At 38.8% G+C, this 14,234-nt stretch overlaps 1 protein-coding gene across 15 annotated transcripts in view; it reads right to left on the minus strand.

The window, feature by feature from the left end:
• Positions 1-6,121: 6,121 nt before the first annotated feature.
• The window catches only part of AGBL3 (AGBL carboxypeptidase 3), a 136,256-nt gene continuing 128,143 nt past the window's right edge, over positions 6,122-14,234 (minus strand). For 11 of the 15 annotated variants that reach the window (XM_072652651.1, XM_072652657.1, XM_072652658.1 and 8 more), the window contains 3 exons: positions 12,937-13,133; positions 10,751-10,982; positions 6,122-7,539 (listed from right to left, as the gene is read on the minus strand). In XM_072652651.1, coding sequence (XP_072508752.1) covers positions 7,443-7,539; positions 10,751-10,982; positions 12,937-13,133 — 526 coding nt within the window. In that variant the 3' untranslated portion in view covers positions 6,122-7,442. Of the gene's footprint in view, positions 7,540-10,750; positions 10,983-12,936; positions 13,134-14,234 lie in introns of those variants that run through there. The other 4 variants (XM_072652666.1, XM_072652661.1, XM_072652667.1 and 1 more) reach the window with 2 other exon arrangements.

The raw sequence follows: 14,234 nt of genomic DNA on the forward strand, positions 1-14,234 counted from the left end.
CTCCAGGATCTTTGCCAAGAAAACCCATGTGAGGTCATGAAAAATCAGATATGACTAAACGTCTAAATGATAACAGATCATAAGGCCAGTATGAGTCAGAGCAGGACTTGAACCTAGACCTTCTTGCCTCCTAGGTGGGCCGTCTTTTCCATTATGCTTCCTTAATCAGACAGAAGCCAATATCTGCATGTTTTTTACAACCATGTCAGTTGTAGGTGAGCCAGACTCAAAGGTCCACTCAGCTTCATACAATGTACATTGATGCTTTATGGCTATATTTTATGCATTTACCTGTCAAAATATCTTTTATGGAGAGAGGAGACGTGTGGCATATGTCATATATTATCCATCTCTTCTCATACAAACCTGTTATAACAGTGATAGATATGATGGCAATAAGCATTGAAAGCTGAATGATGGTATTATAAAAGGGTTATTTTTGTTAAAGAGGACCCTCTTTTCAGGTGATCTAAATTTTAGCAGAGGGCTGATGCAGAGTACTGGTTAGCAGATTGACTTAAAACACATTCTGGTGTTTTCTTTCCTAAATTATCTGAAACATTTTCCTTCAATACAAAATGGGGATAAAATACCTTTTATCTTATTTTTGTCAAAACTCCACTCCTGAAAAGATCAGTCAGTCTCTGAAGGGTATGAGTAACTAATGTGATCATTCCTAGCAACCAAGACATCTGTTCCTTAACTAATTTGGGCTAGGTCCCACCCATATAAGACCCTGACTTTTGTACCTTGTAAACAGAAGTCAAACTGAATTGCTTGATGCTACCTAACTAAAGAGATCCTGATGGGGCACCCAAATTGCTAGAGGGGGCTCAAACCTCATGAGTAGGCCATATTTTCAGCAAATCTTCCCCTCTCAAAAGAGGAAGTAATTGGTGGGGGGGCTGAAGACTCTTAGTCCACCGACTCATTAAGTATCTAGCAATTAAGATTGCCTTTTCTTGCCTGGGGAGGTTCCAATAATATGCAGTTAGGAAGACAGATGGGCATTTAAGGTGCTGAAAGACCTTGCCTTTCTGTCTTTGGTTATCGAGATACTAATGATCATCAGTTTATTGATTATTAGCTGGCCTAATTTATAAATTGATCTTTCATACCCCAGACTTTGTCTCTTGGAATTTTATTTGTAACAGGAAGGATGACAGGAAAGAAGGAAGGAAGGTAGAAGAAAAGAAGGAAAGAAACAAAGAAAGAAATAATTATTTATTGTGTCTATTGTGTGCCAGGTACTATGCTAAGTACTTTACACATACTATCTCATTAGATCCCCACAACCCAGGGAGGAGAGGTGCTTGTATTATCCTCTATTTTGCAGTTGAGAAAAGTGAGACAAACATTAGTTTGGTTATTTGTAAAATGCTTTTTGCTTTGTACAAATGATTATCATCTTAATATTATGATAAAACAGTGCATGCTTGCTCAAAAACAGGACCATGAAATTCCCTTTTAGGGTCAATTTTTTCAACTGTCTGACTCTAGTACTTTGATTTGTTGGGTACAGTCCAATTATAGTTCAGAGATCATAACTAGAAACATGCATGAACTTACTAGACATCCTTCTTTAGGTTACCTCCCATTCCACATCACCACATTTACAGAAAAATTTCATGGATTAAATAACAAAGAGGGCAACGTGGTGCCATATTCTCTTTGTAGTCTGCTTTGTTAAGACTGCATCTTATATGTTCACTGTAGTGCTTGAAGACCAATGGAGAAGAAAAGACTTAAGCAGGGGAGGAGGGGAAAGGGGAGAGAAGGTTACAATATTGTTTCTAAGTATTAGAAGGGCTGTCACATAGAAGAGGGATTACATTTGTTCCTCTTAGCTCTGCTGGCACAATGAGTAATGGGTGGAAGTTAAAGGGGGTATATTTAGGTCTGGTGTAAAAACACAGGATTCCTGACACTTAGAACTATCCCAAAGTGAAATGGACTACTTTTCCCTTTAAGGGAAATCTTCAAGCAGAGTCTGAACAGCCATTTGCTACGGACATTATAGAATCAATTCTTGGTCAGTATGAGTTCAGTTAGACAGACTCTAAGGTTCTTTTTAACTCTCAGATTCTGTGTGATATCACAATCTGGACAATGGGATTAATATTCCACCTTTGGAGAGAAGGGAAGGGAAAGCTGACCAAATGGAAGGAGGAATATTTTGCTTTCGGTTCCCAAGGCCTGTCTTTTGTTGTTTAGTCACTTCAGTCGTGTCCAAGTCTTTGTGACCCTTCTTGGCAGAGATACTACTACTTTTCCAGCTCATTTTACAGATGAGGAAATGGAGGCAAATAAGGTTAAGTGACTTGCCTAGGGTCACACAGTTAGTAAGTGTCAGAAACCAGATTTGAACTCAGGAAGATGAGTCTTTCTGATCCCAGGCCCAGCACTCTATCCACTGTGTCACCTAGCTCTCTGCCCTAATCAGTGAATTAGAAGTCCAGGAGGTTTAAAAAGGGTACTAGAGCCTGTCTGAGTAGAAAGAGATCAGAAGGGGATCATGGCAATTTATACCCTACGGTCCTGTGTTCAGGTAGCCCCCAGAGAGAGGAGTAGGTCCTAGATGCCAGTCTAGGATCAGAGTAGAAAAACCATATTTATGCATAAAGGCAAAACTAGCTTTTACGAACAGCTGGCAGAATTGCTTCGTTGTTAGGAGGACATAGAGGTCAACAATGGGAGAAAGCTTCCTGGGGACTAGTTATTTTAGTTATATTATTATTATTACCCCAGAGGATGAAGAAAGCACCTGACAAATTAGGGTAGGGACCCTGAAGCTCAGGAGAAAGATATTTTGCAAATTAGGTGGAGGGGAGGTGCCTTTTGTGTTTAGGAAAGCTAAGGGTAAGCACAGAGCTTTCCTTCTCTTCTCCCCCAGGGCCCGTAGTCATCTCATCTAGAAGGACTCTTCTAGGATGTGGGAGGAGACCAGAAATGTCAGTTCTGATTGGAGGTTGGGGCTTCGATTTTAGAAGTCAGCCAGTCAACAAGTATTTATACTTACGAAGTGTCAGGTACTGTGTTCAGCTAAAGAGATACAAAGAAAGGCAAAAACATGGTCTCCAGCCTCAAGGAGATAATATTGTAATGAGGAAAACAGCATGGAAACAACTATGTATAGATGAGATATATACACAAAGTAGATTGAAGGTAATCTCAGAGTATATAATCTCCTTGAGGGCGGGACCTCTTCCATTATCCTCTATGAAAAACCTGTTCTATTAGGCAACAAACTAGATTTCATCTTAAACCTCTTCCTTTCTTGTTCCCTCCATCTTCCTGGGTTCACTGAGACTTGACTCTCTCCTGCTGACACAGCTTCCACTTATATCCCCCAACATACTGATTGTGGTAGGGGAGTGAGATTACATACTTCTTTCTCCTCATTGCCACTTCCAAGTTCTCCCTTTCCCACCATCTCTTGGGCACCTCATTCAGTCCATCTTTATCACATTCAAGATTCTGGCAGCTGTTGTCTACAGACTCAAGAGCACTCTCCTTCCTTCCTCCACAAGTCCAGCACCTGGCTCTCCTTCCCAACTCCTGTCCTCATTCTAGGAGACTTCAACATACATATTGACATGCCCTCAGGTACCTTAACCTTACAATCCTCAACTTACTCATTCCCATGACCTGCTCTTCCACCCCACTGTAGCTACACACTAAGATGCCTTTGATCTTGCCAATGCCCAGAAGTGTTCCACATCTATGTTAATGAACTCTAAAATTCCTTTATCTGATCATAATCCATTTTCTTTCCACCTTGTCCTTCTAACTCCAAACCCTGTTCTTTGCACTGTGACCTCTAGTTCTTCTACTCCTCGGTTCCTTCCCAGGTCATTATCCCTATACTAGGTACACTCTCCTCCCTTTCCATCTTCACCCCTTGGTGAACCAGATCAATTCTACATGGTCCTCTTCTCGAGTCTCTTGCCTTTTTATCCTATCAAAGATCTCACCTGCCAAATTCCAGCCTTAGATTACTTCAACCATCCTCTTTCTTCACTCCTATTGACATATTGACTAAAGGAAGCTGGAGAAAGTATGAAACTGAAACTGTGATACCAGAGTCCACTGCAAGTTTATGTTCTATAATTTTAAATGGGCCCTCACTATTAACAGGCAAGCCTTTTATCCCTCTTTAATCAATTTATGGACAGCTAGATGGTGCAGTGGATAGAGTGCCAGCCCTGCAGTCAGGAGTTCAAATATGACCTCAGACACTAGCTGTGTGACCCTGGGCAAGTCACTAACCCTGTTTGTCCCAATTTCCTCATCTGTAAAATGAGCTGAAGAAGGAAATGGCAAACCACTCCAGTATCATCCAGGAAAATGCCAAATGGGATCATGAATAGTAGGACATGATTTTAAAATAAATAAAAAATTTAAAAAATGGTTTAAAAAATTTAAATTTTAAAATTTTAAAATTTTAAAAAAATGAAAAACAACAATAAGTTTACAATCCTGCTCCCCACAGCAGCTTTTCCAAACCTTTTTATTCCTCCTCAAACTTCCCACAATCCCCTCCCCCACCCTCTTCTTGCTTCAGATTTTACTGAAAAAATTGGGATCTTCTTTAATCCTTCCACTCTTCTCACATTATCCAGATGCCTTTTGTCACTATCTCTTCCTTCATTCCTGTTTCATATGAAGGTGTGAAGTGGCCTTTCTTCTTGCTAAGGCCAACCCTTACTTGATCCCATTGATGTCCAAGTGATCCCATTCCATCCCTTCATCAACAGATTACTCCCTCTACTATTTCTACTCTTTCACTAATGTCAGTTGCTCTCTGACTACTGTCTGCCCCCTTACTGCCTATAAACATGCTCATGTCACCCCCGTCATCAAAAAACCATCACTTGATCTATCCATTCCCACTAACCATTGTCTAATATCTCTCCTGCCTTTTATGGGTAAACTACCTAAGATCATCTACAAAGGTGCCTCCACTTTCTTTTCTCTCATTCTCCTCTAACTCATTGCAGTCTGGTTTCTAACCTCATCATTCAACCAAAACTACTCTCTCCCAAGTTTCTAGCGAGGTCTTAAATGCCAAATCCAATGTTCTTTTCTCAGTCCTCATCCTTCTTGATCTCTCTGCATCTATTAATCCTATCACCTTTCTCTTCTTGATACTTTCTTCTGGATTTTCAGGACAACTGCTATCTCTTGGTTCTCCTGTCTATCTGACTTCTCCTTCTCTGTGTCTTTTGTTGGATCTTCACCCACATCATACCCACTCACCATGAGTGCTCCCCAAAACTCTCCCTTGGGTCCTTCTCATCTCCTTCAATATTATTTCACTTGGTGATCTCATCATCTCTATGAAGAAGTCTCTTGGATCTACTTATCTTGCCTTAACCTCTCCCTGACTGCCAGTGTTACATTTCCAACTTCTTATTAAACATCTTGAACTGGTTGTCCCATATATTTCTTAAACTTAATGTCTAAAAATGGTCTCATTATCTTTCTCCCCAACCCCTGCCCTATTCTTAAGTTCTTATTACTGTCAAAAGTAGTGATCCTCCCATTCCCCCAGACTCCGAACCTAGGTATCATCCTTGACTCATCACTCTCATCCCCCATATATAATCAAAGTCCTGTCATTTCTCCTTCACATGGATATGTCCTTCTCTGTCCTCTAACACTGTCACCACCCTGGTGCAGGCCCTCATCACTTCAGGTCTGGGCTATTGCAATAGCCAACTGGTTGGTCTCCCTCAAGTCTCTGTCTATCCCAATCCATTTTCCTCTCAGTTGTCAAACTGATCTTTCTAAAGCACAGGTCTGACTTCTATTTCCCCTTTTAATAAACTTTAGTGACTCCTTCTACCTCCAGGATGAAATATAAAATCATCCATTTGATGTTCAGAACTCCTTGAGATTGATAGGCTGGATTGATCTTTTTTTCTTTTTCCATTTGTCCATAATTCTGAGTTCTTGGAGAGGAAACTCTACCAAGGCAAAGCAGCAAGTATTCTTAGTTTCCTAGATGTTGAGAGATTAAGTGATTTAACCTGTGTGTCACCTCTGCTCTCCCTGAGGCTAGCTCTCTATTCAATATTCCAGTTGCCTCTCAGATACAATTTATATAGGTACACATACAATTACTGGTAAATTTATTAATTTATCGGAAATCATGTTAACCTGATTAATAGAAAGGATATTCTGTCTTTTCAGTGGTGAAATGCCTGTAATATAATACAATGCTATTGTTTTTAAAAGTTTTTTTTGGGGGGGGAGAGTTATAGTTGCTAAGGAAAGGTGATCCAGCAGATCCACAGAAACCCTCTGATTACTTCCCAGTGCTTATGGTTGCCTCTGATACAATTAGAGACTAATACTTGGGAGAGGGGAAGACAGTATCTTACTGGAATACTTGCTCTTCCCCCTATAGTATAAAAATGAGCCAAGATACCCATTTCTCCTTAACTTTCAGATCAGAGTTCAGCAAGGCTATGGGAGTAGATTCCAAGTCTCTCCCTCATCCTAAGAGCAACAAAGGCAGTTTGTAGGATTAGTGTAGGGTGAGCCTGAAGGGAGTTCCTGCATTTGTAACTCTTTGCTACCGTCTTTTATCTTTCAGTTTATTTTTTTGAGCCCAAATCAGAGACCAGAATTCCAGAGAGTGGATTCTTGCAGGGGGTGTCTGGAGTGTGTATGGGGGTGTGGGATGGGGAGAAGGGATGGTAAGGGGGTAGATGGTACTTTCTAGGTAATTAATTCTAAGTTCTAGAGTTCCCAAGTTGAGAGGGAGAAGCATACTACCAATATAGTCCCTGCAGCTGGAGGATTAGAGCCATATCACCAGGACAGGGACTAGAACTGGAGATTTGGACCTTGATAATCTTTCCTGCTATTGCTATGTTACTCAGACACCAAAGATTCAACTAGATTGTAAATTCTTTGTGAAAATTCAAATTTTATGTGGATTTGTTATTATTTTTTAATTTCTGCAAGATGTCCCACCCACCAAAGAAGATGGAATATCTAGAATCTGTAGTTTAGGATGCAATGGGCCAAACTATTTTTTTCACACATCTGCTGTCTTTCATCAATTTTCAAATCAGAGCATTCTCCCTAACAGTTTTCTTAAGATTGGATGAATTGTCCTTTTGGACAATTTCCTTTCAAATAAACATTGGTTGGCGTCTCGTTCAGCTTGGTAGAGATCTATGTGGGTAGAGTCTTGTTGGTTGAATGCTTTAATTAAGGAATTTGTCTTTCAAAATATTAACATCCATCTTGAGGCCTGACAGGAAGCTTTCTCATTTGCTTCTGGGAGGTTTCTTGTATTTAGATTTTGTGACCCTGATCTCAGTTATTTTTTCTTGTTCTTGGAACTTTTGAGAGCTGACAAGCTTTCAAACGTCTTCTGCTTTTCACAGGTCAGGGACACAGACCAAGATCATTGTGTAGATTTGTCTTTATGATATTCCATTGCACCAAAAGTAAATATTTTCTGAGTGGTGTCCATGTGGTGAGATGTTTTTCTTTATATCTGGAAAACTGGCTGGATTTAGTCTAGGAAAGAAATGAAATATGTCAGTTTTTGTCCAAATTGCACCTTTCTCTGACCTATTCCTGTTCCATTAGGTATTTGCTACAGTATATAATATCATAAGAATCTCATTTTTTCAGTAAACTTGTCCGTTTTTTATAACTTTAACTATCAACTCATTGACAAAAATGAGATGGTTTCCAGTGTCAAATAACAATAATGTGTTTTCCCTTAGTAATCCGTATATCCTCTGTCCAATCTGGAATTCTTGTTTGGTTAAATTAGTTCAACTAGTGAGCATCTAAGGGGGAAAAAGTTTAGTGTTTTACAACTTGCAGATTTTCAGCTGGAAGGCATCTAAGGTTATCCATTCCAACTTTTACCTGAATAGTAATACCTTTCATCTTTATGAGAATGGCTCCCAGATCTCTAGTTCTGAACTGCACTTCAGTCATATTGCCTGTAGGACGTTGCCATATGGATATCTGCTGTCATTTCAAGCTCAGAAACTGGCTATGTTCACTTGATTGCTTAACTACTCTAAGTCTCAGGTTCCTAATCTATGAAATGAGCATGGGAGTAAGAGGTGGAGGCTGGTCTAAATGACTTCTAAGTTTCCGTCCAGCCTTAAAATTATATTTAATTCTATCCTATTCTATGAAATTTCTTTTATATTCTTTAAATCTTGTTTTAATTGACAGTTTAACATTTAATTTTCTCTAATTTTTCAGTCTTAGTTTTATTTCCACATTTGTACCCTAAATCTTTTAAAGGCAGAGGTCCATGTCTTAAACTTCTTTTGTAGCCTCTTATAAACTCTATCACTGAACATAGGAGGTACTCAATTTCTTATTTCATTAGTCGTTGTCCCTTGAATCTGAAGAGATATTTAGTCTTAGATCCCCTATGGCATGTCAGGGATAGATGAAAAATGTATTCTGCCTGTATACCCTGTCCTTGTTGCTTTTGTTTATTATAATGATCAATACAAGTCAAAGACGGTATTGCATGAACTACGTTTTATAGCCACTCCTAATCTCATCTCTCCACCTCATTTTGAAATCTAGTTTTTATCTAGCAAGTATATTCCAGCTGAGTTTTGAACTGCAAAATGTTTCTGCTGCAAAAATTTCCATCATTACCAGATGGAGCATAGGTACCAGTCAGTTCTTCAGTAACTGAGCTTTTGCCTGAAATTTGACCAAGATCAGAGAGAAACGATAGCTTGGATGATCAGTTGTTATTTCCAGATACTATGTATGGCACACTTGTAACTAGCAAGGCTTCTATTACTTATGGTTTAGACAACTTCTGCCCTAACCCTGGATTCAAGGTTGTCCAGTGTAAAACAGGAAACATGACTTTTCCCCCTTCCCTGTTTAACCTAACTCTATCCTATTATATAACCTAACAGTAAATAATAGTAATTATGACAATAATAGTAATTATAGCTAACATTTATGTAGCACTTACAATGTACTGGGTACTGTGCTAAGTATTTTATAATGACTATCTCATTTGATCTTCACACAACCCTGAGAGGTAGGTGCTATGTTATTATACTCATTTTATAGATGAGGAAACTGAGGCAAGTAAAAAGACTTGCCCAGGGTCACACAGCTAGGATGTGTTTGAGGCTGGATTTGAACTCCTAGTCCAAACCCAGTGCTTCATCTATCCACTGCACGACCCAGCTACCAGGTAAGCACTTCCAACTAGGCAGAAAAAGAGAAAATCAAGAATGATAGTCTATCCCAAAAACAGTTGTATTAAAAAAACAAAACCAAAAAAGCCTCTTTAATAATGTTAAAAATCATCAGGTTTAACAGATTAGTCCCACATAAGACTAACTGACAAGAAATGCCTTGTTCTCTCCCCATCTCCTTCCTTCCTCATTCTACCTAGCTTCCCTACACAAGTAGGGCACTCAGGCCTGCTCACACTCAGACTAGTGTGTGACTTTGGGGGAAAAATATATAAAGAGCTACTGGCCCCACAAGCTCTTGGCTCAAACTCTCTGGCTGGCAGTTGGTGCCCTAGCCAGTGATCTGGACCCCTTGTTTCTCGCCGAAATCCTAGGTCCCTGATTTCTTTGGTCTGTGATCCTGACTGCTCATTGTGCAGTCTCCTTGCCTAGTTCCTAACCCAGCTTTTCCTGATTTTTTCTAAACTTGATCTCTTGTCATCCTATCCCCAGAGGATCCCCTTGCTCTTCTTCTGTCCAGTGCCTTAGCTAATCTTTCAGGGTTGGATTTGTAGTCCATCTACAATATGTAGCATGGACCAGGCTCCAGTCCTAAATGGCCTCTTAACTGGGCCTTCTTCTGCCCTCTTCCCAGAACTCCAGTATGATTCCAATATATCAAACAAAAACAAAAATAAAATAAGGTAAAATATCTCACCCACTCCCCTTTTCTCTCACTCACTCCTTTTACTTCTGCATAATTTTTAGTCTACTCTCCGTCCTTGGAACAAACTTGATAGGTGGATTTCCCCTTAAAAATTCATTGCTGCAGTACAAAGAGTACTCTTAATTCATGCCATGATAAGGGTTTTACATCTGTCTTAGGTCTAGTTCATTTACTAGATATATGTCTTTAAACAAGTGTCTAGTTGGTCTTCAGTTTCCTCATCCATGAAGTGAACAGGTAGGGCTAGAAATTCCTTCTATCTTTAATATTCTAAGGTCTAATACTTTGGAATCGTTCTTTACTATGGAGATTATTCTTTCTTTTCTTTACCAAATTTCAAACATTCACTTATTTTTCCTTTCATCTTCAATCTGTTTTAATTAATTCCTAATTTAATTTTCTCTTCCACTGCTGTAATGTTCCTTTTATTTCCTTTAGGAGAATACTGGTTATAACAACATTTCTTCCTTTAGCAAGTAAAACCAGGTTAACTATTTGATCCTAGTTGTTTCATTTTACAGTTATATATTTCTAGTCCATATGAATGATTTATAATTTCACATGCTATAAACATAATGTCTGCCATATGTGGTAAAAAATTAACACTGGTCCCATGCAAGTAACCAAGCAGCAAGGCCAAGTTTTCCATTTCATAGAGTTGCTGTTATTTTCTGTAACTTTGAGCCCTCTTCCTTTGTCAACAAGCACTATTTTATCCCCCCTGAGATTCTCTTCTTGGACACACAATTTCATAAACTTTGATTCCATATAGAAAGAGTGAATTCAGTGAATTTCAATGAATGGAAGAATTTAATTGACCTACCGGTACTGGATCTCTATATTAGACTGATGTTTAAGTAGTTGTTTCATTTGAGGGCTTTGTGTTCTCTGAGCACTTTTCACCACAGGGAATAAGAATTGAAACATTTCTTGAGATTGAAAACTCTTATTCTTAATAAAGATCCTGTTTGTATTTTCTGTCCAATTTGTGTTAGAGTTCTTCCTTATGGAAGTGACAGGTTCTCTATAGCTGTTCTTTAGTTTGCAATGTACATCTGGGGAATGAGAGTAGAAAAAAAGTTACATTGGAAGCCTCCAATTCTTAAGAATCAAAGCAAGAATGAGGTCCCTGACATATTCATTGGGTTTAACTAGGCCTAAGAGACAACTAAGTAGACAGATACATTGAGCACAGGATCTGGCATTATCGGTAGAAGAAATTAACCTTTCTATGGTCTCTGGCAAAAAGTATCAATAAATGAGCTCATAATTTTGTTCTGAAGAATTCTTAAGACAGCAGCCTCAAGAAGACCAGATTTCAGAAAAATCATTATCTTGACTCCCTAAATTCTGGTAGGCACAAACTTCTTGAGAAAACAGACAACCCTTCTTGAGCTTGATTAACCAACAGTTACAAAACTAGGCCTCCCCAGATTAAAATGGAATTAGGTTCCAAAGTTAACAGTACCAAATCCTAGGGCTTTTCTTCCAGATCTCCAAAACTCACAATTTTGAGGAAATAACTTAGAGGATTTTGGCTGACAAGACATCTATCCAGCTCTGGGCCAAAACTCAATGTTGCCTCAGTTCAAAAGCCCTCTTCTTTTGTTTATCTTTTGAATTTTTTTGTGATGTATGATGTATAAGGATGACATCTGTCACAAAATTTGGTATGTATAGGCTAAAATCAGTGCATATGTATTTATTTATACTCCCGACAGTGAACAGAAATAAATTTGTTTCCTCTGTGCTTTCCATTTTTATCACTATCTGACATATTCTTATGTGAAGAAACCAAACCTAGCATAAAAAGGCAAATAATTATAATAATTGGGTATGTGAGAATATTAATGGCATTCTCTCCAATCAGATGTCTCTGATCCCAGTGCATGGATAGCCGGGGTAAACATTGAGCTTTACTCTAAATTACTTATCATTTGTATCTGAACATTCTAAAATGCCTTCCCCTTTCTCTGTGGAACAGTTCATGCCATTTTAGCTGGGCTCTTGCTGCCCTCCTTTGCCTCCTCTACTTAGTATCTTGCTTTGGTGGCCAAAGGATGAAACTTTTAATAGGAGCTAAGTTTTGACATATGCACAGATTGCTCTGTTTTCATGGATTGTGACCCTATAGGGCCAACTGGTTTTCCTCTCAGACTCTCTCTGGTTATATTGCTACTAAAATGGAAGTGAAATGCTTCTGCTGAGGCTCACAATCAGTCATAAAACCAATGATTTGCCCATGTATTCTTAAATACCCAGTTACAATTTTAAAGCTCTGTGTGTGGGTGTGTTGGGGATGAGGGGGTACAGTGTCTTTTCCTAACTACTTTTTGGACCTTGATATGATGACCTGAAGAACTTTCCTTGGATTAGAGCAGTCATCTTCAACCTTTTTTTACTATGTAGACCACCTGGAACTGGGGTGAACCATCAACCAACTAGGGTTAGGAAAACACATGGGGCTCTTTAATATGATTTACAGTCTTTGAGCAGAAGTAGACCTTAAACTAGCCTTGGGAAAGCTGTACTTTCTGTAGTATCTGAGGTCACAAATCTTGAGAATCCTCCTCATACTCTGTTCTGCAGAGGGTACTGTGGACATTTGGCTACTATTGCCAACTTTGTTTCAGGCTTGATGGAAGTTACAATAACTGAACAAGATTTTGTTGTTTTGTTTTAAGTGTGTGGGAAGCGATGATGGTGGGAAACATGGAACAATCTTCTTTCACCCAATCCCTGCCAGTTTACTTTAAATTAAAGTTTTTCCTTTTTCCTTTTTTCCCCTATTCTTTTCAAGAGTAGGTTAAACTGGAAGTGTGAGGGATAAACAGCCTAATGATCCTTTACCTTCACAAAACTGGTTCTGGTATTCCTAGTATAGAATTGGCAATCTATGATTATTCCTGTTTGAAAATCATCTTTACATTTGAATGGAACCTCTAAAATTTAAATAAAATTTGGTTCTATCTTGGAACATATTATAATTCTGTTAAAAAATTAAAGAACCTTCTTTGGATGTCACTATCTTCTCAGTCCAGCTGGAAGATTTTCCACTGGGGTACTGCTGGGATGTTGTCTTAAAGTTGTTTCCATTGGCACTAAGTTTTTTTGGCAGACACATTTTCCGAATTTTTTGCTCACCGGGTCCTACGGGTTCTGAGATATTTTTGGAGTGGTCATTATTAAGAGTTAGCCTATGTGAGCTGAAAAAGATTGGGTAGTCTGAGTTATTAACACATTTTCAATGTTAGCAAGCAAACTAAAAAACTAAAGCAGGAAGATCTCTTGCTGTGTGCAGTTGAGACATCTTTTGCTTTTTTTTCCTCTATAAACTGTTTAAATAAATATAGTTGACAATAAAGTCACATACAGAGAGGAAAATAATCTAATCATTTGCTTTCATGTGAGATGGTACACAGAGATCCAAAGCAGATGGGTATCTGAGAAGGAGCTGTGGTGTAATGGCAAGGAGCACCATATTTGGAATCTCCAGTAAATAAATAGTTTGCAACAGCTGGGCTAAAGTTCTGGCTCTGTTCTCCTTGTGATCATTGGCAAATCACTTCCCTACATCTCTTAAAAAATGAGACAGTCTCTAAGTCCTCTTCCAAAGCCTACTGATTACCTACCAATTTTTTAGGTCTTTAGGGTAGGAGATTCCTTAACTCTATGACCTATTCATGTTCATAAAATAATAAGGATATTATTGGTAAAGTGAGGGAAGGATGAAAGAAAATATCAGATATTAGCACTTTGTGTTCCTTCTGTTATGCAAATATAGGCAAATTCCTAAAATGTTCACATACTGTCCAAAAACTTTTCCTTTGCCTGAATAGGTTGTGGTCACAGCCTCAGCCTTGACAGCTGACCCTATTGAAACAGAGTTACAGCCAGGGCTGGCCCCAAGCAAAATGGTGAAGTAGGAAAAGTTTGTCTTTGGTCTTTCTTCACGTTCTCCATTCCCCCTTAACTCCTACCACCACCCCTAATTTGAAAGTATACTTTGAAAATATCATAGACCCCTAGAACAGACTAGGAAAAGGAATCCTTTCTTTTAGCACCTTTGCCACCTCTGGTACCTAGTGCTCTCACAAGGAGGAAATTAGTTGGATAAACTGAGTCATGTTAAAATGATGGGTACTTAAAGTACTAATGCTCCCAGAAGTATTGTATTTTCAAAGAGAAGCCAAAGGAACACAATGATTCACACAAAATCACCAGTGGTGAAATTTAAGACTTAGTAGGAGGATATTTTGGGGGCAAGGGTATGTGCTTTCCTTGAACACATACCTCAAATCACAAAG

Source organism: Notamacropus eugenii, chromosome 3 (assembly GCF_028372415.1).
Source record: "Notamacropus eugenii isolate mMacEug1 chromosome 3, mMacEug1.pri_v2, whole genome shotgun sequence".
Taxonomy (NCBI): Eukaryota; Metazoa; Chordata; class Mammalia; order Diprotodontia; family Macropodidae; genus Notamacropus; species Notamacropus eugenii.